The 27,521-nt window shown below is 35.1% G+C and overlaps 1 protein-coding gene across 1 annotated transcript in view; it reads right to left on the reverse strand.

Moving 5' to 3' along the window:
• Positions 1-1,551: 1,551 nt before the first annotated feature.
• The window catches only part of LOC104260900 (sodium channel protein type 1 subunit alpha), a 68,565-nt gene continuing 42,595 nt past the window's right edge, over positions 1,552-27,521 (reverse strand). Inside the window, exons 21-26 of the mRNA XM_059820092.1 lie at positions 13,171-13,452; positions 5,983-6,036; positions 5,510-5,647; positions 3,708-3,812; positions 3,064-3,334; positions 1,552-2,720 (exon numbers count right to left, since the gene is read on the reverse strand). Coding sequence (XP_059676075.1) covers positions 1,552-2,720; positions 3,064-3,334; positions 3,708-3,812; positions 5,510-5,647; positions 5,983-6,036; positions 13,171-13,452 — 2,019 coding nt within the window. The remainder of the gene's footprint in view (positions 2,721-3,063; positions 3,335-3,707; positions 3,813-5,509; positions 5,648-5,982; positions 6,037-13,170; positions 13,453-27,521) is intronic.

Below are 27,521 nucleotides of genomic sequence, written 5' to 3' on the forward strand. Positions count from 1 at the left end.
GTGGACAGAAAGGAACAAAAATGGTGTGACATCAACCTGAAGATAAAATTCAGTTCTTGTTTTATGTACATAATGCTGAAAAAAAAATAAAATGATTTTTACAGTATTTATATTTGTTTATAAAACTCTAACATTATTTTCAACAGGTTTAGTAGTTTTCAACATGTCTGTACAGTTTGGATATACACTATACGCTTTTCACTGAAAATTCAAAACTGTAAAACAAATAAGCTCCTAAATAGCTGCAAAACATTGCTTAATGGTGCGGAGGAATGAGGTCTTGTTGAGTAGTTTGTTTCATTTAGCTCTGATGTATGGCTTCCCATACTTAAGAATCCCGGGCAGTCAAAGGAACAGCAGCATAGGCAATATAAACATGCATTGATAGCATCCAAACTATCTATAATGGTAGATAATACGTAATTTTACCCATTGAATGCTTGCACACTACACTTATTGTGGTACATATTTGATGCAATAAATGTGCTTAGGTCATTATCTGTTTGCTCAAACATGCACCACAGGTTAAAAATTATTATTTACATAGCAGAGGGCTTTTCATTAACATGTATAACAACATCAACCTTACTGAGAGCTGAAGATGGCTAAACAATACTGCAGGATAAAGCAGAACAACTTTATAAAGGGCTCTTTCTGATCAATTTGGAGGGCTGAGGCAGATTGGTTTAGTATTTGTATGCAGAAAGACATTTGACAAAGACAAAATCTGTGACTCCAGACCTAGAAAGAAGTTTGCACTTTCTGAAACGTAATGGTCTTTCTTTGCAAAAAATAATCTGTCTCTACTGTTCTTGTGAGTTACAGGGGACTTTACAGGCATACCAAGTCTTGTTTGGATGTGTTACAACATGAATACATTAATTAAGCACCTCAAAATCTGTTACTCCTTTCCAGAAACACTGCGCTAAAAAAATCTGTTGTTCTTTGTGACTTAATGTTATTTTCGTGCATGATCTATAAGTGCAGCATGCCTTCATGCAAATCATTTCTGTGTGTATATTAGTTGTATAATAGAACGCCTGGCCCTTGTACCTGTAAAGGTGTACTTCATCCCCTTCCCCAACAGAAGGCCCATTTACAAAAATAGTCACATATAAGAAACAACATATGAATAAAAATAAGATGAATCCACCAACACAGATTTTGTAAAAATATGATGTATGTGGCAGTTGAAATGCAAACAGTGGATACAGTTACTGTATTGTTTTATGCTAAACACGCAAATACTAGGTTTACACCCCTTTAACTCGTCCCTACAGTCTGAGTAGCCATTTTTTCTCTCCTCTTCAGCAGTGTCAGCTGGTAGTGAGAACAGTAACCTCCTGTCAAGGTTGTTTCCCCATATCACAGTCACAGTCACTGACGAGGGGTCACTGTCTTTTAATAGGCACTGACCTTTAATGTACAGTATATTTGTAAAAATTGTCAGTTTGGCATAGACCTCCAGCAGGAGTCCTGTTGACACGAAGACATGATCCTTACAGGCTATGAACTATTTTGCACACAGATGATTTTGCTTGCTATTTGCTTTTATTTCTGAACATCTTTATCTTCCTTTTCATGCTTTTCTTTGACTGGCCTTGTTACACGATCATAAGAAGGTGGACAAACTGCTGTTGATGCGGTTATGTCAGTTTTCTCTGTAAATGAGTTTTCATTTAACTTGTCCATAAGGATTTCATCTTTCATACCCTGACCAGCCCCTCCTTCGGTTTTGTTTTTGTTATAGATAAAGGAAGCTTGTTTTACTGTTCGTTTTAAAAGGTGACGTCTATAAGCCCGTTGAATAATGACAGCAGATACTTCCTCCTGTTTTCGTTTTAATGTGGTTGTAATTGGTTCATAGGAAGCTTTTGAAGGATTGGATGCCATAAACCGATCTTCCATCTGTATTCTGAGGGCGTCCATCTCCCCACTTTCCCCCAAAACACGCTTTGTGAAAGCAAACAAGATGTCAAGGCAGTGAATTCTGTCGCCGCTTACCATGGGCAGATCCATTGCAATAAGCTGGACTTTGTTTGGTTTGGGTAGATGAAGAGGAGGCTCAAGCGCTGCTGCAAAATCAGACAATTTCTCAAATTCCATGAATTGTGTTGCATCAGGATCAAACTTCTCCCAAACTTCATAGAACATCTCAAAGTCATCCTCACTCAAGGGTTCAGCGCTTTCTTCAGTAGCAACACCGAAGTTCTCCAAAATCACAGCAATGTACATGTTCACCACTACCAGAAATGATATGATAATGTAGCTGACAAAGAAGAAAATCCCAACGGAAGGGTTGCCACAGTCGCCTTTCACAGAGCTCCCCGGATGAGCTTTATTAGGGTCACAGTCTGGCTCCCCACTGTTAAGAATCGGGGCTAGCAAGCCATCCCAGCCAGCAGATGTGGTAATTTGAAATAGGCAGATCATGCTGTTGCCAAACGTTTCAAAGTTGAACATATCATCTATACCAGCTTCCCTCTTAACATAGGCAAAGTTGGACATGCCAAATATCGCATAGATAAACATGACCAGGAACAGCAGCAGACCAATGTTGAACAAAGCAGGAAGAGACATCATCAAAGCAAAAAGCAGAGTGCGGATTCCCTTAGCGCCTTTAATGAGACGCAGAATTCGACCGATTCTGGCAAGTCGGATGACTCTGAATAGTGTCGGGGACACAAAATACTTCTCAATCATCTCGGCTAAAAACATACCTAAAACAGAGAAAAATAAACCCAAGTTATATTACCACTTAATCTCCATATCATAGTAGAAATTTAGAAAAATAGTTTTAAAATTGGTGGCTCTGTGTAGCAATTAAATATATACTTGCACAATTTCTGTTACACCAGTTATATTTAATATTTGCAGGTATGATATATGTTGAATCATTATAACAGTTTTGATGGTTGGATTAGGTAAATTATTAGATAAAATGAAAAGTTGCATCACTTAGTTATAAACCTTGCAATGCCAAAAGCCAACCATACAGCTCTTCAAATAGACTTCTCCTTATATTCACTTTACCCTCTTTTTAGTTTAATGAACAAGACTTACCTACTATTGAGAGAATGACAACTACAAAATCAAAAATGTTCCAGCCTATAGTGAAATAGTAATGGCGAAGTGAAATTAATTTCAGGACACATTCTCCAGTGAAAAGGACAATGAACACCAGGTTTATCCAGTATAAAATATTTTCCATTTCTTTACTCTGGTCATCAGTTTCTACCATCATGGTAACCATGTTAAGACAAATAAGAATCATGATGCTGATGTCAAATACTTGCTGTGTCACAAAATCAAAGACCATGCCTTGGAATTTGTTCTGAGGAGAAAAGAAAAAAAGGAAAATCCAATACAAACCATAATTGTTTTTCTTTTCCTGTTAGAAGAAAGTAGGAAAATACATGCAGTAAGGCCTATGAGACTTCAGTAAAAATGTAACTAGTGATCTTAAGCAGAGTAGTCAAATTAAAGTGAATACAACAGCTTAGTTCAGCCTCCTTTGTTTGTATATTCATACATAAAATTGTTGCAAGGGAAAAATAATTTTTTTACTGTGTTTTCATTTTCCATTTTTGCTGACTGATACACTAGTTAATGATAATTTTCACATGGGCATATTTCTGCTCTCTATATATCAATAAAAACTGATGTTTGTAAATAGCTATTGATCTGATGTATATAAATAATTTTACCCCTGGTCTTGGTATAGGTTTTTGTGGTTTTTTGGATCCCAGCTTTTTCATTGCATTGTAGTATTTCTTCTGCTCTTCTGTCATAAATATGTCTTGACCTCCAAAGTAAAAACATGAAATCAAAACTGGTTATAATCACATTTATATGCAGTGTTGAAAAAACTCTTAAAGAGAAATGTGATTTATTTACTTATTTCATGAATATCAAGAAGACTGAATTGGGAAAAATCTCTTAGCTATCAAATGCAGCTGTCTGCAATCTAAGCATGTAGTCCAGAAGTTGTCTGGTCATCCACTACTGCATCTCACAAAAAACAGTAATGCAGCATTTTTCTATGGTTATTTTCCTCGAACTCGAAGAAATCCTTTTCAGTACCTCTTTTCTTTTATAGGAAGAGATGGAAGTAAACAGCATCTGAGATAAACTCAAATAGTTTTGGGCTGCTCAGTACTGTCACTTCTGAACTGCAATTTTAGTGAAACAAACAGACAAAGTCAGGTTTTCAGTACATGAATGTGTTAGTGCTTTAGGTATCTCTAGTTTAGCAATCACAACATTAGTATTGGGGCTCAAAGTCTTCAAGGTTTTTGAGAAGATGGATTATCAGACTTTGGAGAAACTGAGCTGAAGATTGAAGCACTCTTGATACCGTTAACAGCAAAATACTCTCTTCTAAGTCTTTTATCTTGATTAGCTTCCATGTTCAATGAAGTTCTGATTAGCAAAAGCCAGAACTGGCCTTTGGAGTCTGACGGTGAAGATAAAGAGAGAATTATGAGTCTTTCAGGGCAACCTAACCAAAATCCAGTGCCCATAGTAACTTTCTTGTAGAGACGGCTTGAATGAAAAGCCATCAGACTCCACATACCTCTTGAAGTAAATTTTTCCTGGATAAATGATACTTGCAGACATCTAACTCCAGGAATGTCTATGAACACATAGGACTGGATGCTGCCCTTTTGTGGATGAGTGTTTGGGAAGCTTGAAGACATGGGAATGCATGCACCGTACACTGGACAGGCTCCCTAACCATATACCTCTAGGCCTCTAGAAGATACAGCTTCCAAAAATCTTATTTAGCATCTCTCATTAGTGACATAAACCCAAAGAACATGATGAAGTCTAGTAAGGAAATCTAAACTAGTAATTCATAGCTGCTTTTGTCCTTTAGCTTTCATTACCTTATCTATTTACGGAAAATAATTTTGAAGATGAGTATCTGATACTCACACCATCTATACCAGTGAGACTATCTACATCTGCACTATGAAACAATGAAAAAAGGTCCCGAGATAGTTACAAACCACTCCTGTTCTGTATAGTTTCGGATCGTTCAGTGCCACAAAACAGAACTTGAATACTTGGGATCGTTAAAACAGCATCTGTAGCAGTGTGATGAAATAATGCTCTATTTTTCATCACCAGCTAGCCATTTTTTTTGTGCTGATAGAATCACTACATATCAAGAAGAAAAAAGTCAAGAAAGTATGAGTGCTGTAATGCAGAGGCCTAAATCAGGGGTTTGATCATGTAAGGAGATTTCATAAAGTTTAGGCATGGAAAAGCAGATGACTTGAGGAAGACTAAACTGGACATTGAAAACAGAAGGCTCTGTCCCATTCACTACAATGTAAAATCATAAGACATTAATGCATACTACATCTTGGTAAGATTTTATAGCCTAATATACTTCAGCTTTCTCAATTTTGAATAAACCTTGGGTGTACATGCCATATATCATGCACATGCAAAAACGCAATATTGTAGAATATATTTAGAAGAGAAATGAGACAATACTTATCTTCTTTTTTTGCTGATTGAAGTTATCAATAATGACACCAATAAACAGGTTCAGGGTGAAAAAAGACCCAAAAATTATAAAGATGACAAAATACAAATACATGTACAGGTTGTCTTCATACTTGGGTTGCTGTAATACCTAAGAAAAAAAATGTGAAATAGCATTCCTAAGATTTCATGTCAAAATTTCAACTGAACAAGCGGCAACCTTGGGCAAAATGTCCTTAATGTTTGGACAATACTCCTGTCACTTATATCAATGTATTTTGTCCATTCCATCTATTACTGACAGCATCTGGCAGTTTGCATTCAGTTTTCCACAGTTTGTTACAGCAGAATCTCATATTAGTTAATTTAATTTTGTTTCATTCTATTGTATGGTTATTAATTGCTTTTGGAAGATATGTAAATACACACTTGTTGATAGACAGACCTCAAGAAAAAAAGATAATTTAAAATATTTGCAGTACTTACGTCTCTTGAGTCAATAGCTGCATACATAATATCCATCCAGCCTTTAAATGTAGCCTGTAAACAGTACACACCTGTTTAAGCATAGAGCTTGAAGACAATTCATATAATTATTTCCAGCAACTGAGTACAGCACCAGGAATAATTAGCATAAACATGATATTTCTAGATAATTTTGTCTCTTGGCTTTCTTCACAGCTGCTCATCAGACACACTGCTGTGTATCCCCCTATTTTGTCTCTATATGAACATTTTAAGCAGTAAGTGTCATGAACTTATTTCTAATTAATTATCACAAATGATAGAATGCAGTATCATTTTAGTGGACTAAATGTTCATCAAATCATGTCAACTGCAATGGCTATGTACAGCTGAGAAATAGCCTTATGTAACTGAGTTGCCACCAACGAAGACTGGTGTGTAATCCCTCCATCTCAAATCAGTCAGAAAGGTGGCAACCAAAGTGAACCAAAATTTTTATCAGCTTAGAAAAGGTATTTTCCTATCAATCAGAGTTTTGATTCTTCTCTACTTTGAAAGACTTTACCTGATTTAGTAATTCTATTTTCACTTTAAATGTATTGTATTGTGTTTTACAGAGGCTAGATCCCTCAGCTATGTTCTGAGGTAAACTTGTAAGAAGAGAATGTGTTTTATGTGCATCGAAGATTTAATATGTCTCATAGGTGGCAGCATTTAGTGAACTTTTATAGCTATTTCCTTGGGCCAAAATCTGTATTTTTTTGTATTTGATAGTGAGGTATAGGTTGCTTCATTTGAGTGTTCAAAACAGAAAGTAATTTTCTCTGTTGTAGCAATTAGTTCTCTTTTGATTAGGCAACATCTCCAAGTAGAAATCACTCAGTTTTTAATCCAGTTGTGTCCTGAATAAAACAAAGATGTGAGATAGTTCTCTGTCATTTAATCCCTATTGTAATTTTGCTAAACAAGGCTGCACATCATTGGTTCATTCACATTCCTTGCCATAGAGACCAGTTAAGGTCTCAACAGGTCGGGAATGGAACACTCTCCATCATCTTGTGGTTTCCTTTCTAGTGGAGGCTTCAAAAAGGCTTTGCTTATGCAGCATACAAAGCAGCTGGTGTCATCCTGAAGTGAACTTAAAATGAGAAGGAATTATTTCCTTAAAGGAAAAGACGTCCCTTACACTTTTGAAACAGTGGAATACTAAAAAGAGCATGATTATCCTGAGATGCAAATCCAGTATGCAACAACTTTAACAACTTGGGGCCAACACAGACAATACGAAGTTCAGGCAACTTACAGTACGATGGTGAAATCAAAGTGTAATATCAGAGGACCAATAAATTAACAATAAATCTGAAACAAGTAGAAGTCGCAGCTGAAGAATTTAAAGTCCTTGTGGAATATTTGGACTGCAAGGGATTAGGAGAGGTAGGATCAGCTTTATGTAATTCCTAATATATGTTTAATCTGTTCTTAAAGACTTTTAATGATGGACGCTCCACAACCTCGTAAAAAATATTTATTTCAGCACTTGTCTTTATGGTTTCCTAATATCTAAATTCTTCTGTTGCCATTTAAGACTGTCACTTGTCATAATGATTACACATCTGGAGAACAGAGTACTAATCATCCTTTGTGCAGCACCTTTTGCTTATTTGCAAACTGATTGTTGCTGCCTTTCTTCTTTAGGCTGTGAACACTGTTCCTTCAATCTTTCCATGTAGATCTTGTTTTCCAGAACTCTGATCATTCTCATTATTTTCCTCTGAGCTCTCTTCCACTAGTTCATCTCTTGAAATGGTAACCAAAACAGGACTCAGTATTTCAGCTGAGGCCTTGCAAGGTCTAAATAGGGCAGGATGATTACTTCATGTCTTACAGGCACTACTTTTGTTTCTGTCTTGGTACATTATTTGCATTTTTTTGAATGTCATAACTTAGGTTGAAATCAGCACTTCAATCTGAAACATTAAATGCAAATAATGGGCATACTTCTACATCAGAAAGATGATGCAAATGATGGAGTGGCTCTTACGCAAAGTGCGTGCTATTGCCTTAGATTCAGACACATGATGATCCTTGCATATCATCCTCCAGGCAAAGTGGAATTACTGTTTTTTGTAAATTTATTGGTGTAGCCTAGGCTAACTAGAGTGAATGGAAAAAAATAGACTAATTTTAAAATATTAAGCTTCACCATCATCAGTAAAGTATTCCATTATAACAGACAGTACCTTTCAGCTAGCGCTAGGAAAAAGATCTGAGGAACTGAGCTGTTGTATGCTTATAACAAAAAGGCAACTTGAAAAGAGTGTGGGAGTGGAAAAATATAAATATAATGTATTACTATCTTGCAGTTCAAAATATCTGAAGTAAAACGTGTATTTTCCACAATGACTTTCACGGAACCATATTACCATTATTGGTGAAGAAAAAAACAATCCCCAAACCTAATTAAAATTAAGTAATTTTAATCATAACATATGCTCCCTCATCATATTATTTGTTTTATTCTAAATCCCTCCTGAAAATCAGTAGGAATCAGTGAATATAATCATCATTATGCAAAACTATTTACACTAGTTGAGAACTTAGCCGTGAGAAAATGGATTGTTAATTCCCAAAGCAGAAGTGTCAGTTCAGTAGGAGAACTTGTAATTTTTAAATATGTTGCCTGAACAATAGCAAATAATGGAACTGGAGGTTCAGTTCAAGGCATCACATTTAGTGACAGAGCGTTATTTCTACTGCATTCAGTAGACGCTTAGGCCTGCTTATGTTAGGCTCAAATTTATCTGCAACATATTTATTTAACAGAAATAAGGTATTATTTGGGTATTTGTGCATACTGAATAGAAAATAACACAGAAATATGACTAAGACATCAAATTATTAGTATTTCTAACTACATTTGAATCTGAATATTTGGAACAGATGCTGATTTCAGTTACACTGCTGTAATCTTTGAAATCAATTAATCACTCCTGATTTAGTGTCACTGAGAATATACAATATATTTTTATATTTGAATATACAGAAAGGAAGCTAACACAGATTCAAATGTAGTCAGAAAAACCAACATAACAAAAATCCCCCTATCTACTTTACTGTTGTTAAAAGTACATAGACTTTTTTCCCTGATTAAAAATTTCTAGTGAAGTTATAAGTAATGCTGGAGTTTCACCACTCCATTTCTTTACCAGAAATAACCACCAGGAAGATTCACCTTTGCTTTTGGAGACACAACAGCATCTTGCTTTTAAAATACTAACCTGCTGGAACTTTGAAGCTGTCCTAATCTTATAGCCCTAGAATTCAGCTTCTGATTTTTTTACCCTACGCTTAACAAGATGTGTTTTCTTATTTATATTAGTAACAGCAGTATAATATAACATTGTGCTTTGAGACCCACTAGTTTGCCACATTTTATCCTGGTAAGCAGGATATACGCTTACCAGCAGGATAAAAGCAGGCTTCCGGGAGATTTTACTTACCAAAGAATCCACACACTAGGTTCAAGTTAAAAAGGCATAAGGCCATAAAAACTATCAGGGCAGATGCCGCATCTCTTTGTGTAAACCAACCTCTTCCTCTTCACTCATTGATGCATGAAAATTGTGAAAGGAATTTCTCCAGCAGATCTGTCTCTGCTTTGATGCTTTTCTTTAGGGACAGAGAAATACTCAAACAAGTTCAGACCAAGAAATGAAAAAAGTTTGCAGATCCACATAGACCAACATGAGCTACGCTGGATCATAGAAGAAAAAAATTCTTACAGAGAGAATGTGTACTTATATGACCGATGGCATGAATATTTACACTCCAACTTCAAATTATGTAAGAATTTTGGAAAATAGTCTCTGATCAACAAAGTCTATAAAGCTTGGTTATATCAATGGCACATGTTGTTAGCCTATATTTTGGGGCAGAAAGAATTATAACATTGCTATCAATACTAAAGATTTTCCACACACACCCCTCCCCCAAAAGAAAAAAAATACAATATGCAAACCAAAAACTAGTTTATGTTCTTTTCTTAGGTCCCTCATTCCAGAAATTCATTCCCCATCATTGCCAAGGAAACTCAAGAAAGAGCTTCTCAGAGAGTTCTTTTTGCTTAAAAAGCCACTGACACGCATTTCCAATCTATCTTTTGAGCCTAGAATATTTCTTTCTGAAATTATCCCACTTCTTTTGAGTATTTCTGTATGAAATATCTATGTTTCTTTGCTATATTACTCTTAAAAAAGAGGGGGTTTTCTGTGATGAACAGACCTATATACTACCAGAAGAGGCTTTTCATGATTCAATCCAAAAATTTTTCAGGGGATTCATTTATGTCTTTCCCAGAATAATAAGGTCCTCAGAGCCAGGGTCCGGAGTTCTTTTGGCTTGTTTTCATTTGGATTTTTTTTGGCATGAAAATGGTACTACTTCCAGTAGTATTCACTCCAGATAGAAAACCTTAGTGATGCAGAAAATAAAGATTTATGTTGTATTACCTATAACCCAGAAAAGCTGAAGGGATTTACAATATTCTTCTTTGACTGGCTCAAAGGGCATGAGTCAGAGGGTAGAATGGAGAATGGAAATAATACTGGATTGTAAAAGGCAGCTTTCTGTGGTTTCTAGCCTCCTGAAAAAAAGACCTTATACCTGTAATTCATGCATTGATACTTATCACTGAGTTTGTCATTAGAAAAATGAAATTCAGCTCTATGGGGTTATTTTCTCAGATCCATCACAACACAGACAAAAGTCTGTGCCTGAGATTGTTAATTTGGAGAACCAAATTACTTCAGTAGACTTTTCAACTAATCATTAAGATGTCAAAAAAGGGACATTAATGTTCACATTGGGTGCACAGAAAGTATATCCACTTGCAACCATGATTTTTGATTCTGATATTTCAGACTTAATACCTTATTTTGGGCCAAATAATCAAGTTTCAATAGCTTTCTCTGTGTTTCTGATGTACTAATGGGTACCTCTAATTAATTCTTAATATTTACTCATCTTTACTATTACTACAAGCTGATTAGGAAGGGAATGGAAATCTAGGGTTATGACATACCTATTCACTTCTCATGTTTCTTCTGAACACAATGGCTTTAGAATCCTGTTCTAGATTCTCATCAAAAGTACTTTATATATCAAATAGAAGATCACCTTATAAATATCTTCTTTGATTGGGAAAGTGATGTAAAAATCTCAAACTTTTATGAATTGTGGCCTTTCTTGTGTTCTTGAAGGTGAAAAAACATAGATCCTGAATATTTTAAAGCATTAGCTGAAAATCAAGCTGATACTTTGTTTTCTCTGCCCTAGAGCTTTTATCATTCCATCACTGCAAAATCACTACTAGTGGCTTACTTACCAAACACTAAAAGGTGCAGGGCCAAGTGCCTGTTCAGTGGAACGACAGAAGTGACCCATTTTTTTCTGGTATGTCAAACAAAAAAATCTCTTTATGCTTTTACAAGCATTTTAGCAATACAGAAAAAATAAGTGGTGTTGTTACTGACGTTCTATCCCACAAAAAAAATCCATCCATTAGGCAAGCCTTTGATATTGGTGCAAAATCTTTATATTGTAGATACTGCAAAAACAACTGGCTTGTCCTCCCATGAGAGCTAGGTCCCTCCATGGTAGGTCTAGGTTAATTTTTCCTTTGGAAGCATGGGAACAATTGGCAAATTTCTCCCAATTTGCCTCCCAGAACAATCCAATAATTTAAGAATCTAAGTCTTCATACAAGAAGTATTTGTTGCTTTTCAATGAAGAGAAGATGGAATAAGCTATGCATAGCTGGGACACTGAAATATGTATGACTGCAAGTAGCAGAGGGGTGGTGATTGTGGCCACAAAGCCAGGAAAAAATGTACCTGGTGTTATCCCTGTCCCAGAATAGACTAGGTTACTACTGGAAGAAGAGTTGCAAACAACTTGGAAAGAGTTCTGTTGATGTTTTGATTCTGCTGAATTTGTGTAATAAAGCATTCTGCTCCCCCCAACCCCAAGGGAGGTTCTAGGCCAGTGGATTTCAAAAATAAGACAGAGAAGAGAAATATTTGAAGTCTTTCTATTACAATCTGATTTTGTTATCAAAATAAAATTGTATTCAGTAGTTCATTTCTCTAATAAATAATGCCAGTCCCTCTCTGCTCTTTCCTGATGTGACAGCAAAGTAAATAATTAATCATAGTGAAATTTAAATTGTCAGAGTTATCAGTCACACAGGTGAGATGCTATATTAGCTGGGAGAGGCAGTTCACAATGCTCAGAACTATTGTTTTAGACCCTGTGCAGGACCATGTTGATACCACTGCATCATGTTAATGATTTGTACTATTGAGATTCCTTATGCCAACATAAAAGCTAGAAACTTATTTAAAAACTATGAAAATGAAAACTTAAGATTCTGCAGAATTAGAGAGTAACCTCAAAAACCCATAGAGGTTGCAGGATGCACACAACATAGGTTAGAGTCCAGCATTTTCTTGATTAAAGCTGGGTCAGATTGTTAGCTACTCCAAAATACAAAGATAGTTAGTGTTGTGAGGACACAATTTTTGATAGTGAAGTCATAACCTTATAGTATCTTTCTGCATATATTTTCTTCCTTCTTTTCTTCCCTCAGTTTTTGCTAAATAAAATACACTAGGTGTTTATGCAGAGAAATAGCAGGGAAAATATTTCATAGACTATAGTATCTAATTATATTTTTCTTTTCCTCTTTCTCTTCTGAATGAGAAATTGCTTCTTAGATCACGTAAGTCTGCACTGGTGGCAGCCACATCACTGAGATGGGATTTCGTACCTGGAATTCTTCTCTGTGACTTAATCACACCAATGCAGATTTTTGGTTTTCAGCAACAGTAAAACTTAAAGTATTCAGATAGCTGAATACCATTCCTAGGTACTTCTAGAAACTTTTAAATTTAGAAGGGGCTGGAGGACTAAGGAAGCTATAAGTAGGAAGAATAGCACTTTTTTCTGTCAGATGTCCTAAAAATTCTTTATTCATCTTAGTAGGCTCTACTTGCTGCTTACTATGAAAAGAGTAATCAATTATCAGTGCAGCGGTATTACTAAGTCACAGATAAAAATCATCAGGTAAATATGTTTTCTGTGTTTGTTGCCAGAATTGCTTTTCACTATTACATATAAACAGTAAGAGGTATATAAAGAGTGATCACTTACTACTTGAAGTAAAGAAAGATACCCAAATCCTACATTATCAAAGTTTACTTTCACGTTTTTCCATCGGGCACTTTGATTGTTTTTTATGAGTTCCTCGCACTGACTAAAATTGTTGATTTGGTCGACTTCAAACCTTTCATCAGTTGTGGTGTTAACACAGTAGTAGAACTTCCCAGCAAACAGATTTACTCCCATGATGCTGAAAATTAGCCAGAATATAAGACAAACGAGAAGCACGTTCATGATGGATGGAATTGCTCCTAAAAGGGCATTCACAACCACCTAGTACACAAATACAGGGGAAAAAAGAAAAGAGTGTAAGAATATTTACAGCAGTAAAGGTTTGTATACTGTTTTACCAATGCTTAATAAATGCTTGTTCAGAAACTAATACTATAAATGTTAAAGCAATACATTAATAACTGTAGCATTGCACTGTTCTTTTAAATACTTAACTTTAGAACATGTAATGAGAAGAAAATAAGAGAAAATTAAAATAATTAAAAGAAAAACAAAAGATAAGACCTGGTGGTAGTAAGATGAAGCTTGACAGTGATGTGTTCTATCTAAAAAAGATGTGGTAAATATAAATACAGACATAATAAAATTCTAAAAATGTATCAAATTATAGCTTAAAAATGTTTAAAGAAAAATGGCAACCTGTAGATTTGATCAACATATCTTTGAAATTTAAGCTGAAAACACAAATGCCATGAATCTAGAAACTAAGCTCTACATTAAAAGGATTATGCAGGAATTAAATACATATCTTTATTGCCTTATTGTTCCATGCAAGGTTATAACAAAGATTAATTTCTTTGTATAGAAAAGCAAGACAGTTTTGCAATATGTGTCTACTTGAATCAACATAATTTATTTCAAGCTCCAGTCTTATTGTTTCATGTATTGCATTTAAGTCAGTAACACCCTTCATTTATCTAAAGAAGGACATATATCAAGAACACATTTAGGGGTTTTGATTTTGCGTTTTAAATTACTTTTGGCCAGTTGCCTTCTCAGCCCCTTGCAGGCAAGATGTCAATAATTACTCATGTAGATAAAAAGTGTATTTTTCTGATATATACAGTAATTAATCACATGTGTCTGTCCGAGCTATCAAAACTTTTGTGATATTTGTTTGACTAATAGCTGAGCAATCATTTCTCCTTAAGTATCCAATACCAGACCTCATTACAAGTTATATTTTATTTTAATTTTACTTATTTGTCTGTAGAATTTTTAAGACCTTGTAGGAAGTTAAAATAAAATATATAGTAGGGCTCTGATTCTCAGTAATCCAATTCCTGCGGTAAGACAGGAAAAGATTGGCATGGATACTTGGGGCATATTAAGATGCCTTAGTCCATCTTTGTTCCCTTCTTTCTGCAACATACAGGGATCTTCCCCACTACCAACATAATTCTGAGCAAGTTCAGAGTTGCTCAATCTTACTACCTGTATTTCACAGCCTCTTGAAGGCCTTTGGAAGCGGAGTATTGTGGTTGTGTTACTCGTCACTCAGCACCCTCCTCCTCCCAAATGTTATGGCCAGCAATTAGGACCTGTTTAGAGATCTTAGGTAGAAATGTTATTTTCAGGGCATATTTTCTTCTCATTTTAAGGGCCTCCTCCATTGCCAGACGGTAGAAATGGGACCTTTCTGTAACAGAATTATCCCTATCTTTTATAAAACCATTAATTTTTTAAAACTTAGCTTTTCTTGGCAGCTTCTATGTTTGGTGATAACTTTAAAGGAAGCATGCTTGCTTCTTGAGATTTCTATTATAGAAAATGTGAGGTACCAAGGTGATGTATGCATAAGCTAGCTGTTTAAAAAAATATTTTAAAAGGCTAGTAAGGTCCCAATAATATTCTGAACATAAGAAACCATTTTCAAAGGAGTGAGAGAAATGGTTTTTTACTATCCTGTGGGGAGAAGAAATCTGTTGCTACTTAGCTTGATGGAATTGAGAACATAAAAATTAGGAATGCAATGATTCTGGAATTTATTCCAAGTCTGACCTGATCTATGACACTGTATTATGCTATTGCTGCTTTGAAATTCTAGGCCAGCTTGTGCTTGTCTTATCTTTTTTTTTTTTTTTCCTTCACCCATAAACATGTTCTGAATGTGTTATACTGATTGAATTCCTCTGTTTAATCTTGGTGAAAAACCTGAAAATAAAGATGTCAGGAAAGAAAGATGGGGATTTACTCCTGAAACTTAAATTAAGGTTACCTGTGCTCACACGAAGAATGGTTTTGTATGAATTGAGTGCCTGTAGCAGTTACCTTTTTAACAACCCTGAGATCCATTGGACCACAGCACAGATCCAGAACAGGCAGCAGAATACTAACAGCTACAGTAATTGTTACAACAATTATGAATTGATAATAGTTGTAGAAAGAAAGATTTCTACAAAATGCCATCAGTGTGTCTTGCATCTTTAGATGAATAGGTAATACAGTCTCGCTACTGAGACTGACAAAAGATCAGCCACATCTTCCTGAATAAGTGAACAGCTTCCAGCAACTGTTCCAACAATGGTTCCAACAACTTATTTCATATAGGTCACTGAAATCCCATCAAATGGTAACAATTTTTGGTCACTACTGACCTGGCCTGGATGCGAACTGGTGACCTAGAGATGAAAGGCTCTGTATCCTATTACCAACCCCTTGAGCTATCCAGTCCCCCTGGAAGGTTTTTTAAGAAAAGAAGAAAAGAAAATTAAAACTTTTAGAAGCTGTTTTCTGTTTGTGTTTTGTTTTTGTTTGATTTTCGATTTTTTTTTTCCCCACCAATGTTGAGCCTTTGCCCTATTATATTTATAATGTAGAACTGCATTTTTACATGCTGGTCAGATGCTCAGCTGACTGTAAAGTCCACCTTAGGAAGAAGTCTTTAATTTCTTCAACACATACACTTGGAGGCAATTGCTTTATCACTGTTTTTTCTGTTTACTTTTTTGGGAATAGCTGAGGTATATCAGGATAACCAGGACATTAGCTTACATAATATATATCCAAGATAGCACCCATACATACACACTTGACACCAACGCACATAAGTTATAGCAAATGGACAGAAAAAAGTGAGAACCAATTGAAAAGTGAACTGAATGCAGAAAAGAGATCAATTAGCATTTCTTAATGAGTCAAAAATTTAGCAAATAAAAATTGTCAATCTCATCTTGTTGAAAAGAGTCTGTAGTGAGTTAAAAGAATGTTGGCAATTACAGCTATTTTTTTTGCTCATTCTTCAAGTCTAGATCAGATGTATGTGATTCTAAATGTATTTTTTATTTTAAAAGGGGCTGTTCTTTTGGGCCTATTTTCTGTTATTCCTCGATACAGAATATAATGCCAATAAAGTAAAGAAAGATGTTTGCAGAGTTGTTCATTTGTTTGTTTGTTTAAATTACCTATGCATTTCCTCAAGGATGGGATGTTGTCGGTCAGGCTGACTTCAGTGAGCAAGCTCAAAAGCCCAAGCTGATTCAGCTTGTTCACCTTCCTATAGCTAGGTAGGTAGGTAGGTGGAATAGCAGTAAGTGCAAGTGAGAAGTAACACCTGACACCTACAAAGACAAATGGGCTCTAGACTATTTTACATCTCAGTTGATATTCATCCAGGAAAAAAAAAAAACATTGTGGGAAACTATGTCTCCTCTAGAAGAAAGCAGTATTTCATATATATACACAATTTTTTCATGTTTACATTTTTGTAATATTTATCTTCCAACATCAGATATATAAGTAAGATAAAGAATTACTGCAATGATAATTGTCTCATCATCTGGCTGATATGACATTATGTCAATACAAATTAGTAGTCCAGTTGTTTTTTGTTGTTGCTGTTTGTATCTTTTTTTGGACAACTGTCCAAAGAAGACAGCAAAATGGAACTGAAAAAAAAAATAATCAGTTTTGCTAACAGACCTGTGCATATGTATAGAATGAGGACTGTGCAAAATACCAGCTTATGCTCGCTGTATGAGTAGCATATACTAGATTCAGCCTTGCTGTGGGACACATATCTGAAACACATAGTGAGATATAAATGTATTATAGTTCCTACAGCAAAATAGCTTCAATAGATCTCAGCACCCACATCTCAGCAGCCATAGGCTTTCCAGGAATTCCTACACTGGAGCTGACTAATGGATATATAAGGGCCTCCTGAAACCTGTGAACAAACCAGGAACAATCTTCAGTAGCACTTTTCCATTTTTTCCATAACTTTTGCCGGTTCTGTGAAGAAGTTCCAAACTCTGTCCCTGGTGCAAATGAGGAGGAAGTTACCATCTTTGGGATGGAAAGGAAGATTATAGGATTATGTCTGGAACATTCTTCCTACTTAAAATGACAAAGTACTTTATTTGCCTCCACTTTGGAAGTTGTCAACTTCATAATTTTAGGCTTAAACAGGAAGTTTCCAAAAGACTTGATGTGCCAGATCTCATATCAGAGTCCTTTGAAGGAGTCCATCAAAGGATATAGAGGTTATTTAACTGTTAGCTCATATTTTTTTCTGCATGTAAATTCTCACATAAGGTTCACATACACAAGCACAGAAAGCCAAATAATTTTTACTTCACCAGCATCTTTACAGATGAACTCCAACCTTATCTTCTATGCATGCTGTATAGCCCTAATAAACATAAGACATGTTCCTTCTGTACTTAATTCCTTGATAGCTGGGAAAGCCTGAGAAAGCATTCAGGAATTCCAAGGAAGAGGAACAAATTGTGGGCTTGAATACATATGTCCAAAAAAATGAATAGTTTCTTTCTCTTCAATTGACTATCTGTATAGTCACACAGTCGTAGACTTCAAATGGTGCTTGTTACAAAAAGCCACTCACCTCTCTCTTAGCAGTACAAAGATTGAAGAGCCAGTTGTTCAAAGACAGCAGCATGCAGAGGGAGTTTGACAATAGCATACATAGCATAAGCCACATTAGAGTAAAATAGGAAAATTAATTTCTGACTCAAATGAAACACTGACACTGCCTTGGGCAGGATTTGAGAGTAAGCTATGAGTATTACCTTCTCTTGAACAAGTATGAAGTAAGAACATCCGCCATAACATCATGAATCTCCCCTGCTCAACTGGCCAAAGTCCAGATGTACACAAAACTGCCAGAGAGAGCATTTGCACTGAAAGATCAAGTGAGCAAGTAGCCATTGGTTTAGATTCTTGGTTCACCACAGAGGTAAGATTGCTGGAATGAGCAGGTAGGTATGCCATGAGTGGACAGGAATGGAGACTCAGGTGACATACATGATCTGAGTTTAGCATGTTCTCATAGTGAAGGAATTTGAGGACATTACACAAGGAAGGCAAGATGCTGAAACCACACTGACTTGACGAGGTGGTGAGTATCAGGTAACAGACAGGTGTATTCTCTCTTAAACTGTGGAGGAGTTGAGGCAAGGGAGGAAAAGACATAAGGAATACAGGAACTTTCCCAGTCAGGGGATCAAAAGAGCATTTGAAGGAGACCATGAAGAAAGCCCATACCTGCATCAAAAAGATTAGCGCTCTCTGCTAGTCCAAGGCAAGGAATCATTGGAACAAACCTCTGCCTTGAGAATTATCATCCCTTGCTCTTTGCATTCATGAATCAACAGCTATAAAAGAACCAGTGCACCAGCTGATTTATTTGTATTATGTCAGCATAAGCATACCAGTGAACCTTCACAGGCCAAGCACCAACACAGTAAGATCAGCTGTCCAGCAGCTTGAATTTGGTGTGTGGCTCTCCTTCATGTACTTTTAACTGATAGCTTTTCCATTATCACTGGATCCTCTATCATATGTATACTATGCATTTTCTAGTTTACCATCATGAAGCACTGGCACATGTTCCTATCAGACAAGTCAGAAATACATAATAGGAACTTCTCTATATGCAGATAATGGTGTTTTCCAAAGACTGGTGCTTACAAAAATAGACAGATGCTCATAAGGTGACGTGCAATCAAAAAATTTGTTATGCAAACCAAATTTAAGACAGATATGCACCCATTCTGCTCTTTTATGTCCATGTGATAGGAAGGAAGACCCCTACATCAAGGAATTAAAAAGAAAAAGAAACCAAACCCCTCAAACCCCTGGATTTTGCTAATTGCACAGCAAAACCAAATCCAAAATACCAGTTGCCCTATTGACAAACCCTTTTGAAAGGTAATTAGAAATGCAAAGGTAGCTAGTATAGAGCAAAAGGTTCCCAAGAATTCTTCAAGGTACCTTCCCCCAAAAATACTTGAATGGCTCCTCAGTCCTCAGGGATTAAATTAATCTCATAATTGTATCTATGAAGAATGGGGAAATTTTTGCAGAGTATCTCTTAGTAAGCTTTTCACAATTTGGGGATCATAGGTGGCTTCGAGTTTATGAGATGGCATTTTCTGGCATTTCACTACTAAAATAAAAGATAATCTGGAACCTTGTAGATATGCAGTGTGATGTAAAACATGGCACTAGATTTCTAGAAGAGAAGTACCTTAAGAAATGTGCAATTCCTTCAATTTTCTCATTTGGTTTGTCAGGTAAAAAGAGGAAATGCGTGGACCTGCAGGGTAACCAGTGGTGATAAAGTCTTAATCAACAACAACAAAAAAAAAATCAACAGAAAAAAAACCTCAATAAACACAATTTTCATCAATTATGAGATCATCCACCAGTGCAGTGATGAAAGTTGCTACTATCCAGGTTTGTGCAAAGATTAACAAGTGTGAAGGTGATCTTAAACATTTAAATAATTCAGATAAAAATTGTGAGATCCTTAAATTAATTCAGTTGGAAGATGCCCAGCTGATGATAACTATTTGAGTTCATTTTCATCCTGAGAGGATGCAGACAGCACTGAGATCATGATCAGTAATGTGCTATCCCTAAGTAATGTATCACCAATCTCTAATAAAATAGGCCTAATTCTTTCTTATAGGCAGAGGTTTTTAACTGGGCAGGAGATGGGTTTGAACTTGTGAAATAGTGAATTATAGCTGTCAAAATCAAGTCAAGATTTCTGCTGATATTTTACTCTAAATATGATGATTTATACATAGATATACACATGCATGCGCAAGAAAACATATTTTTTCCATTTTTAAACCTAACAACTACCATCTAAAAATCAAACCTTGTGTAATCCCTTTTCATCCTAAACAATTTAGAACAAGTTCTAAAGTTGAAGGGACTGGCACTTGAATGGCAAAACAGGTATTTAATCTGAATTTCTACTGGTTTGAAATTCCCCAAAACCTGAAAATTCAAAGTACTATTTTCTTACTCAGTAGACACAACACTTAGAAGCAACTTGTTTTCCTAAAATAAAAAAATGAAATAAAAAAAAAAATCACTGAGAAATAATTTATCAATAATCACTGATTTTTTCAAGGTATAGTATACATGTAATGTAGACATCTTGTACCAGTAGTGTAGTACACACTCTGTTTGTGTGTTTACAGTCTCTGCTGGAAATCAAGGACCATTTTGTTTCTGCAGTGTCATGTGAAGGCAGCGCCTTCACTGTTGTCTCTTCCCGCATGCGACCTGCGAGCGTTTGTAAGGTGGCAGGGGGCTCAGTGTGGTGAAAGTGGTTGGGGCAGTCCCTTTGTTCTGAACAAATAATAACAAAAATGCTGTAGTAATGGATTCCTGTTCTCCCTGCTACTACAAAACAGATGATGAAAACTGCCTTTCTCTGAAGTTAGAGGAGCCACTTCTACAAGTCATAACACAGCAGGAAGTCGGTGGGATTGGAGGAAATGGGTATGAGGCTTAAATTAGAAGCTACATCATTTGGAAATGTTCCTCTCACAAAGGTAACGGAGATACCCCACCTGTGGGCCAGTGGACAGAATACAAACACTGCCCAATGCAGAGGATTAAGACTGATCCTCAGTGGAGGCTTTGGGATCTTTGTTGCAGTTGCTTAGTTTGAGGTTTGGAGATGCCCATGAAAGAAGACAACTGATGATGCAGTACAGGAAAAACATGTGCACACAAGATACCCTGTCTCGTCTGAGTGTATCCATGGAGTTTGATGTAAGAGGGATGTCAGGTATGGATATATAAGGATTAAAAGTTCTTTATGTTGAAGGGATAAAGTATATGTACATTCCCACAGCAGTAATGTAGATGGGAACTTTTATTCAAAGATAATAAAGAAAATTTATCACATTTTTCCAACATTTATATCACGTAGTAAAACATATCTGACAATGCAACCTAGCAGATGAGGACAGAATTGGGGAGGGAGAAAAGGAGAGGAAGAAGAGAAGGAGAGAGATTGTGGTAATTTTTTACTTGCCAATACATACTTTAACAAGATAACCTCAAAACTACATATGTTCTCATTGAGTAGCTTGGAAAGAAGCATGCTGCATATGCTTGATGATCAGCTATGAACTGCCTTTAGAGACAACAGAGGATGAGAATTAAATATTTCTGTGAGAGAAAGTGCAACCTACTTGACATGATCCAAATAATGGTTCTAGGGAGGAACTACGGTGAATCTAAAAATGTAGATTCATCCAAGTTATTCAAACCTTCTCACTTTCAATTAATTACTCCTCTCTATTTTATATTAGTGGACTTCCTGTGAAACACTCATAACTTTGTTCCACAAACAGAAATCAGGGTGGTGCACCATGTCTGTATGAATGTGTGATCTGTAATCCACTAATTATGTTCCACTGTTCCAGTATTTACCTCACTGTAAAAAAAAACACCCAACCCAAACAAAAAAACCCAAACAAAATCAAAATCAAATACCCCCACCTCCCAAAAAGAACCCTCAAAAAGAAAAAAACACAAACCTCCCCAAAGCCCCTTATATTAAATAAGAATTTCCCATAACCCAACTTGTGTCCGTTGCCTCTTGTTATTACTGTGCATATCTGAGAAGAGTCTGGCTTTGTCTTTTCTCTGTCCTTCAACCAAAACTAGAGGTATCTTATGGATTTTGCCTTTAAGAAGTGCTTAGTAAAAGAACTAGAATATTGCCACTTTTGCTACACAGTTTGCCCTAATGCCATGTACGTACATATAATTTATTCTTAACTACATGACCTATGATTATGTAAGCCCAGAATTAAGTAACATTTAGAAAAATGTTTAGAAAAGTTAGAAACAATGGGAAAAAAAAAAAAACCCTGAAATCTTATTCTAGCAAACTAATGCTTATCCTTAATTCAGGATCACTACAAAGTAGCAAATAGAAAGTATGTAAAAGTAAATTATGATAGTGAGAATAGAATATTATTTAAACTAAGGAAAAAAAGCACAAAAGGTTATTTCATGAAAGAAATGAATGCATTTTGTCAGAGTGTTAGAACTGTCATGAGAAGTACCTCACATGTGAAACAATTGAAAAAATTTGAGTATTTATGACAAGATTTATGACAAGGTTTTCAATTTTTGAGTAAAATGAAGACTGTATTGGGAATACAGGGTGAGGGTTATTAGAAAACTACAATTTAAAGCAGCAATTGTAAAGAAAAATCTGGATTTAACTGAGAGTAGGCAAAGAGAAGACAGGCAGATGGAAAGAATCAGAGAGACCTGACAAGGAGGTACAACTAAATCTTAACAGTAATGAACAAATAAATTTGAAGCAAGAGGTAAAAGATCTCAGAGGAAAAGAAAATCACTCTCTTAACAATTGCAGTCTTTTCTACTTTTCCTTAATTGTTACTGTACCAATGCAGCTGACTGAAGAATGCTTCTGATAGAGAATTTTATCTTCAAAGAAAGCAAAATACTTCCTCAAACACTGAACACACAAACAATTTTTATAACACTTTGTGCTGGAAAAATTTCATGCTATTGGGTGGTGAGTTTATATCTTGGAATGCTAGAAGTATTATCAGGGAGGTTTGATTAGATGATCTCAGGAGGTCCCTTCTAACTTCAATGATTCTGCAGTTCTGTCCTAGGTTTTATAAGAAAATATAACTTGGTTAAAGTAGCAACAGAAGCATTTCTTATTCATGTAACAGTCTATTAAAAGCAAGCTACACTGTTGGATGAAACAAAATACTGGAGTTCCTGGAGCAGCTTTGATTCTGTTTCTCACCAGAAATCAAGTATACGACAAAATACTTTCAAAGACAACATAGAAGAAAAGACATAATTTAACATACTTTACGATGAAATACAATAATTAAATGCCAAGCAATAAATCATATGGCTGCATTTGTTTGAGAAGACCTGGTAAGTATTATGAATACACACAAGCATGAAAACAGTTATTTGATGTGGGAACAATATCTTCAAATTTCACTGGATGCAGTGAAAAAAACCAAACTTTTTGCCCTTCCTGTTGCGTAAATGAAATATTTTTGTCCTTTATGAGTTCTTCAACATTTTTAATTGAAAGGTAAACTATATTATGTATCTCATACAAATTTCATTAAATTTTGATCATAAAAGTAAGGATTTTCTTCAAGATACAACAAACACAAATCCGGAGAAAAATCATATCCGTTTCAATTACATAAGAAACTCCTTCAGAAGTTCTCTAATTGTAGAAATGCAGTCTAAGAAAAATCTCAAAATACTAAGATATTTCCTGTATGATTTATGAACATCTATAGAGAGAGTCTTCTTACATCAAAGTTTGTAAATTTTTAATTGTCTTTCAGGAGACATAACACTTCTAATAGACTTGCCTTAAAACCCAAAGGTAATGAATAAGATCACAGTCCTCAAGAAATCCTTCAAAGTGCATAATCTTTTGACCAACAAAATATATTCCTCTGTATTTAAGAGAAACTTGCAGAAGATAGTGAATACACTTTCTTGAGAGTGAATATATAATTCTTAACTGTGAGATAAGATGCTAAATTTTGTGAATGCTGTCTATGTTGATACATCATTTACACTGAAGCTACAAAAACCCATGCACTAATGATACCCTCCTAGAGTTGGTGCTTGCAAGGGTTGTAGTCCAAAAACTGGATTTTTCTAAGGATCTGATAGTGAATGTAAATTTTTTATATCACTGACATGTCTCCTGTAGGACATTTCTGAACTCCAAGAAAGTTACTACAAAAATAATAACGTTATTGGCATTTTATAAAAATTACAAAAACAACACCGTTTCTGACACAGGCCAAAGAAGACTGAATTCAGATTCCAAGAAAGGACTATATATGTTATATGCTGTCTTGTGTTATCTTGATACACTTGGAGTGATTTACTTAATGTAACATATAGGGGGTTAAAAATTATCCAAAAATTTAAACTGAAATTATATAAATATCTATAGATGTGACTATTCAGACATAGTTTTTTGGTGTGTGCTTAATGTATTACAAGTAATGTCCAAAACTTTCTATGTGATATTTTTGAATGTGTGTAGCTATAAACTGAGTAACAGGGTAAAGCACAGATCTTTCAAAACAATGCAAAAACCAGATTCAAATTTTTAAAGAAAACCATTTTTTATCTCAGTTAAAAAAGCATCTAAAAATCTAAAAATAGGTGAGGTACCTTTCCCCTGCAAAAGGAACCCAGATAACGCTGAATAACAATACTGATTTTCTCAAAAGTTTTCATGTTATTTCTGTAACATCAGAAATTTCAAATTATTATTTCCAATGATTTAAAGCAGTTAAGAAGGGTTGTGTAGGATAAATAATAATAATAAAAATAATAAAAATAAATATAATCTACTTTTGCTCCCACTGGGATTTTCATATGAGATTTTCTCTCCTTTTAACCCTAAATACACAATGTAGTGATTAGTCACACTGTAATCATTAAGGGTAGAAAAGGGGGAAATACTGTACCCATAATACAGATAAGGGGAGGAACCAGTGGTCCACCCCATCCAAGCTGAAGAAAGGTTATCCTATATGAAATAGAAATATATAGCCTGTTATTAGTTGTGAATCTGTAATGACAGACACTTGATGTTATGTTTTATAACTCAATCATATGAGAAATGTTTCTCTCCTACTAATGAAGTTTGGAGTACTCTTGAAAATGCCTCATTATCGCTTTCCTGGTAAGGGAATCTAAGGAATAGCCATTGAAATTTAGAGGATATTTAAGACATCAAATACTCTAATTTAGTTTTACAAGATATGAAATTGGACTGGAAATTTGAAATACAGTAAATGTTTAAAGCCATCAGCCAGAAATGTGCATAAGGCATGCAAAACTGAAAGTGCAAGTGGATTTCAGATTGTTTGCTGCCTTCTACTATTTCTCTAATAAATAAATCAAGCACGGCATGACATGCTTTATTTTGTGAAATTAGACACAAATGCATGCTTTTTTGTCACTTAATTCTCTAACTCAGCAAAGCAATGTATACTCAGTATTCTACATTTACAAGTAGCATACCAATTCAGAACTAGCGCAAAAGCATTATACTGCAAGTACTAAAAAGCTAAACAAAAAGCAATGGGTATATTCAAATCTCAGTTTGCAGATACTTCTGCTTAGTACGTACACTAATTGAGATGAGAATATAAACCCTACGACAGAAATTTAAATTAAATCAAAGCAATTCTTTACTTTGCCTTCCAGCATCTGGGTGGAGTTGGTTTTGAGATTCTTTATAGAAAGTATTAAAATTTCTCAGAATTCAGTATACTAGCAGATATTTTAAATGCCTTTAATATGGCAAAATTAACTTCTGTGCTCAAGGCAGGCACAGGCTATGGACCACTTGTACCCTATTTTGATGCAAGTGATTCATACATCTTATATTCACTTTGGAAAGAGAATTTATCCCATTTATGAAACAGCATAATTACAAAATTAAGTTGTAACTACAGAGTATAACTGTAAACTTATAAGAATATAACTTAAAAAGTGAAGTATGTTTCATATTTAGGGAAACAGAATAGTTATTAGTATTTACTGACTACTTAGAATGCTGTATTCTTCCAATTCACCAGAATGGTAAACTTATTTAAGGAAAAGATTGATTTAAAGTAGCTGAGAACTTAGCAGATTCTTTTACAAAATGATGCAGAGCTTTTTACATACAGGGACTTTTGTGGAATACATATGATCTCTTATATTTTCAAGGCAAAATTTACACAGTTTTGAACATGGGGTTAAACATTAACATTATAAATACATGCTGAATAAAAACTTAGCTTGTTTTGTCACAGCTCAGTGTAGGTATAGGCAATATAAGAAAGCAGAGAGGGTTGATTTATTTTTACTTTCTGTTGGCAGATAAAAGAATCTGTTTTTATGGATGTTTATGAAATGAACTCAGTTTCTGAGAAGACTGTAATTTGACTATAGTCTTATGAGCTGGTCAGTTAGTTGTTATTTGAATCTTTTTACTGTTCGTGAGTCATTCATAAAGTAATGCTACTATCTGTCAATGAGCTGTTCTGAATACTTGCCAAGTGCTTTGGAAAAAACATTTTCAGAAGTACATGTAACTAATAGTGAAGATAAGGCGTATACAGTTGGCCAGTCAAATTTGCTAAGTGACTGGAATCAGGTACTTCATTGATTAGCATTAATATTGGAGGACAGAGCTGAAACCTTTTTTGCTTTTCCAGGCTTGCCTGTGATTCCTAAACAATAAGTTGCTCATGAATTATTCATGTTGTGTATCTGAAATTCTATCATATGATTGGGCTTCTGGCATAGTTTCATAATTATTCAGTGAGAAACAAGGGAAAGCAGTAAACAGATTCCAAATAACAGGTACTTTTGTTTGAGCATGAATATCTTGAATCTTTTAAGTGGAAAATTTACTAAGGCAATCATGTAAGGATACAGAAAAATGGAATAAAACATTTGGGAACCAATTTTGACGCTATCTTTCTAGAAATGGTCTGTTTTTTCCAACGTCCTCCTGCAGCTGACCAGAACATTATTAAAAAAGTAAAGCTGACAGAAATTTCCCAACATTTCACTGCACAAAACCACATTTATCTGAATGTTCATGAACAGTAAGTACAAAGAAAGACAAAGAGAAAATGGATATATAAAATAGTCAATCCAGACTTAAATGAAAGTTCATATATTCTGTAGTACTTGACCAGCTCTCACCCTGCTGAATATCAATTCACAAATTTCAAATGATGAGAAAACTGTTAAAAGTCAATTTGCTATATGAAACTGAAACTTATTAATCTAGTAACCATTGGTTAGCAATATTTTTTTCAGATGCATTCTGAAGTAGAGATATGTAGCCTGATGAATACAATTTAAGGAACAGAATTCTAAGCCTCAGTTTGACTTGATTAAGCTTAGATTTGTATCTAAAGGTTGTTCAGACAGTATATTCCAGGCTATTTCACTGGTTTATAATTGACTTGAAATTCATTAGTGCATTGTTTCCTCTGATGTTTCCA

The sequence above is a fragment of the Gavia stellata genome, chromosome 8 (assembly GCF_030936135.1).
Source record: "Gavia stellata isolate bGavSte3 chromosome 8, bGavSte3.hap2, whole genome shotgun sequence".
Taxonomy (NCBI): domain Eukaryota; kingdom Metazoa; phylum Chordata; class Aves; order Gaviiformes; family Gaviidae; genus Gavia; species Gavia stellata.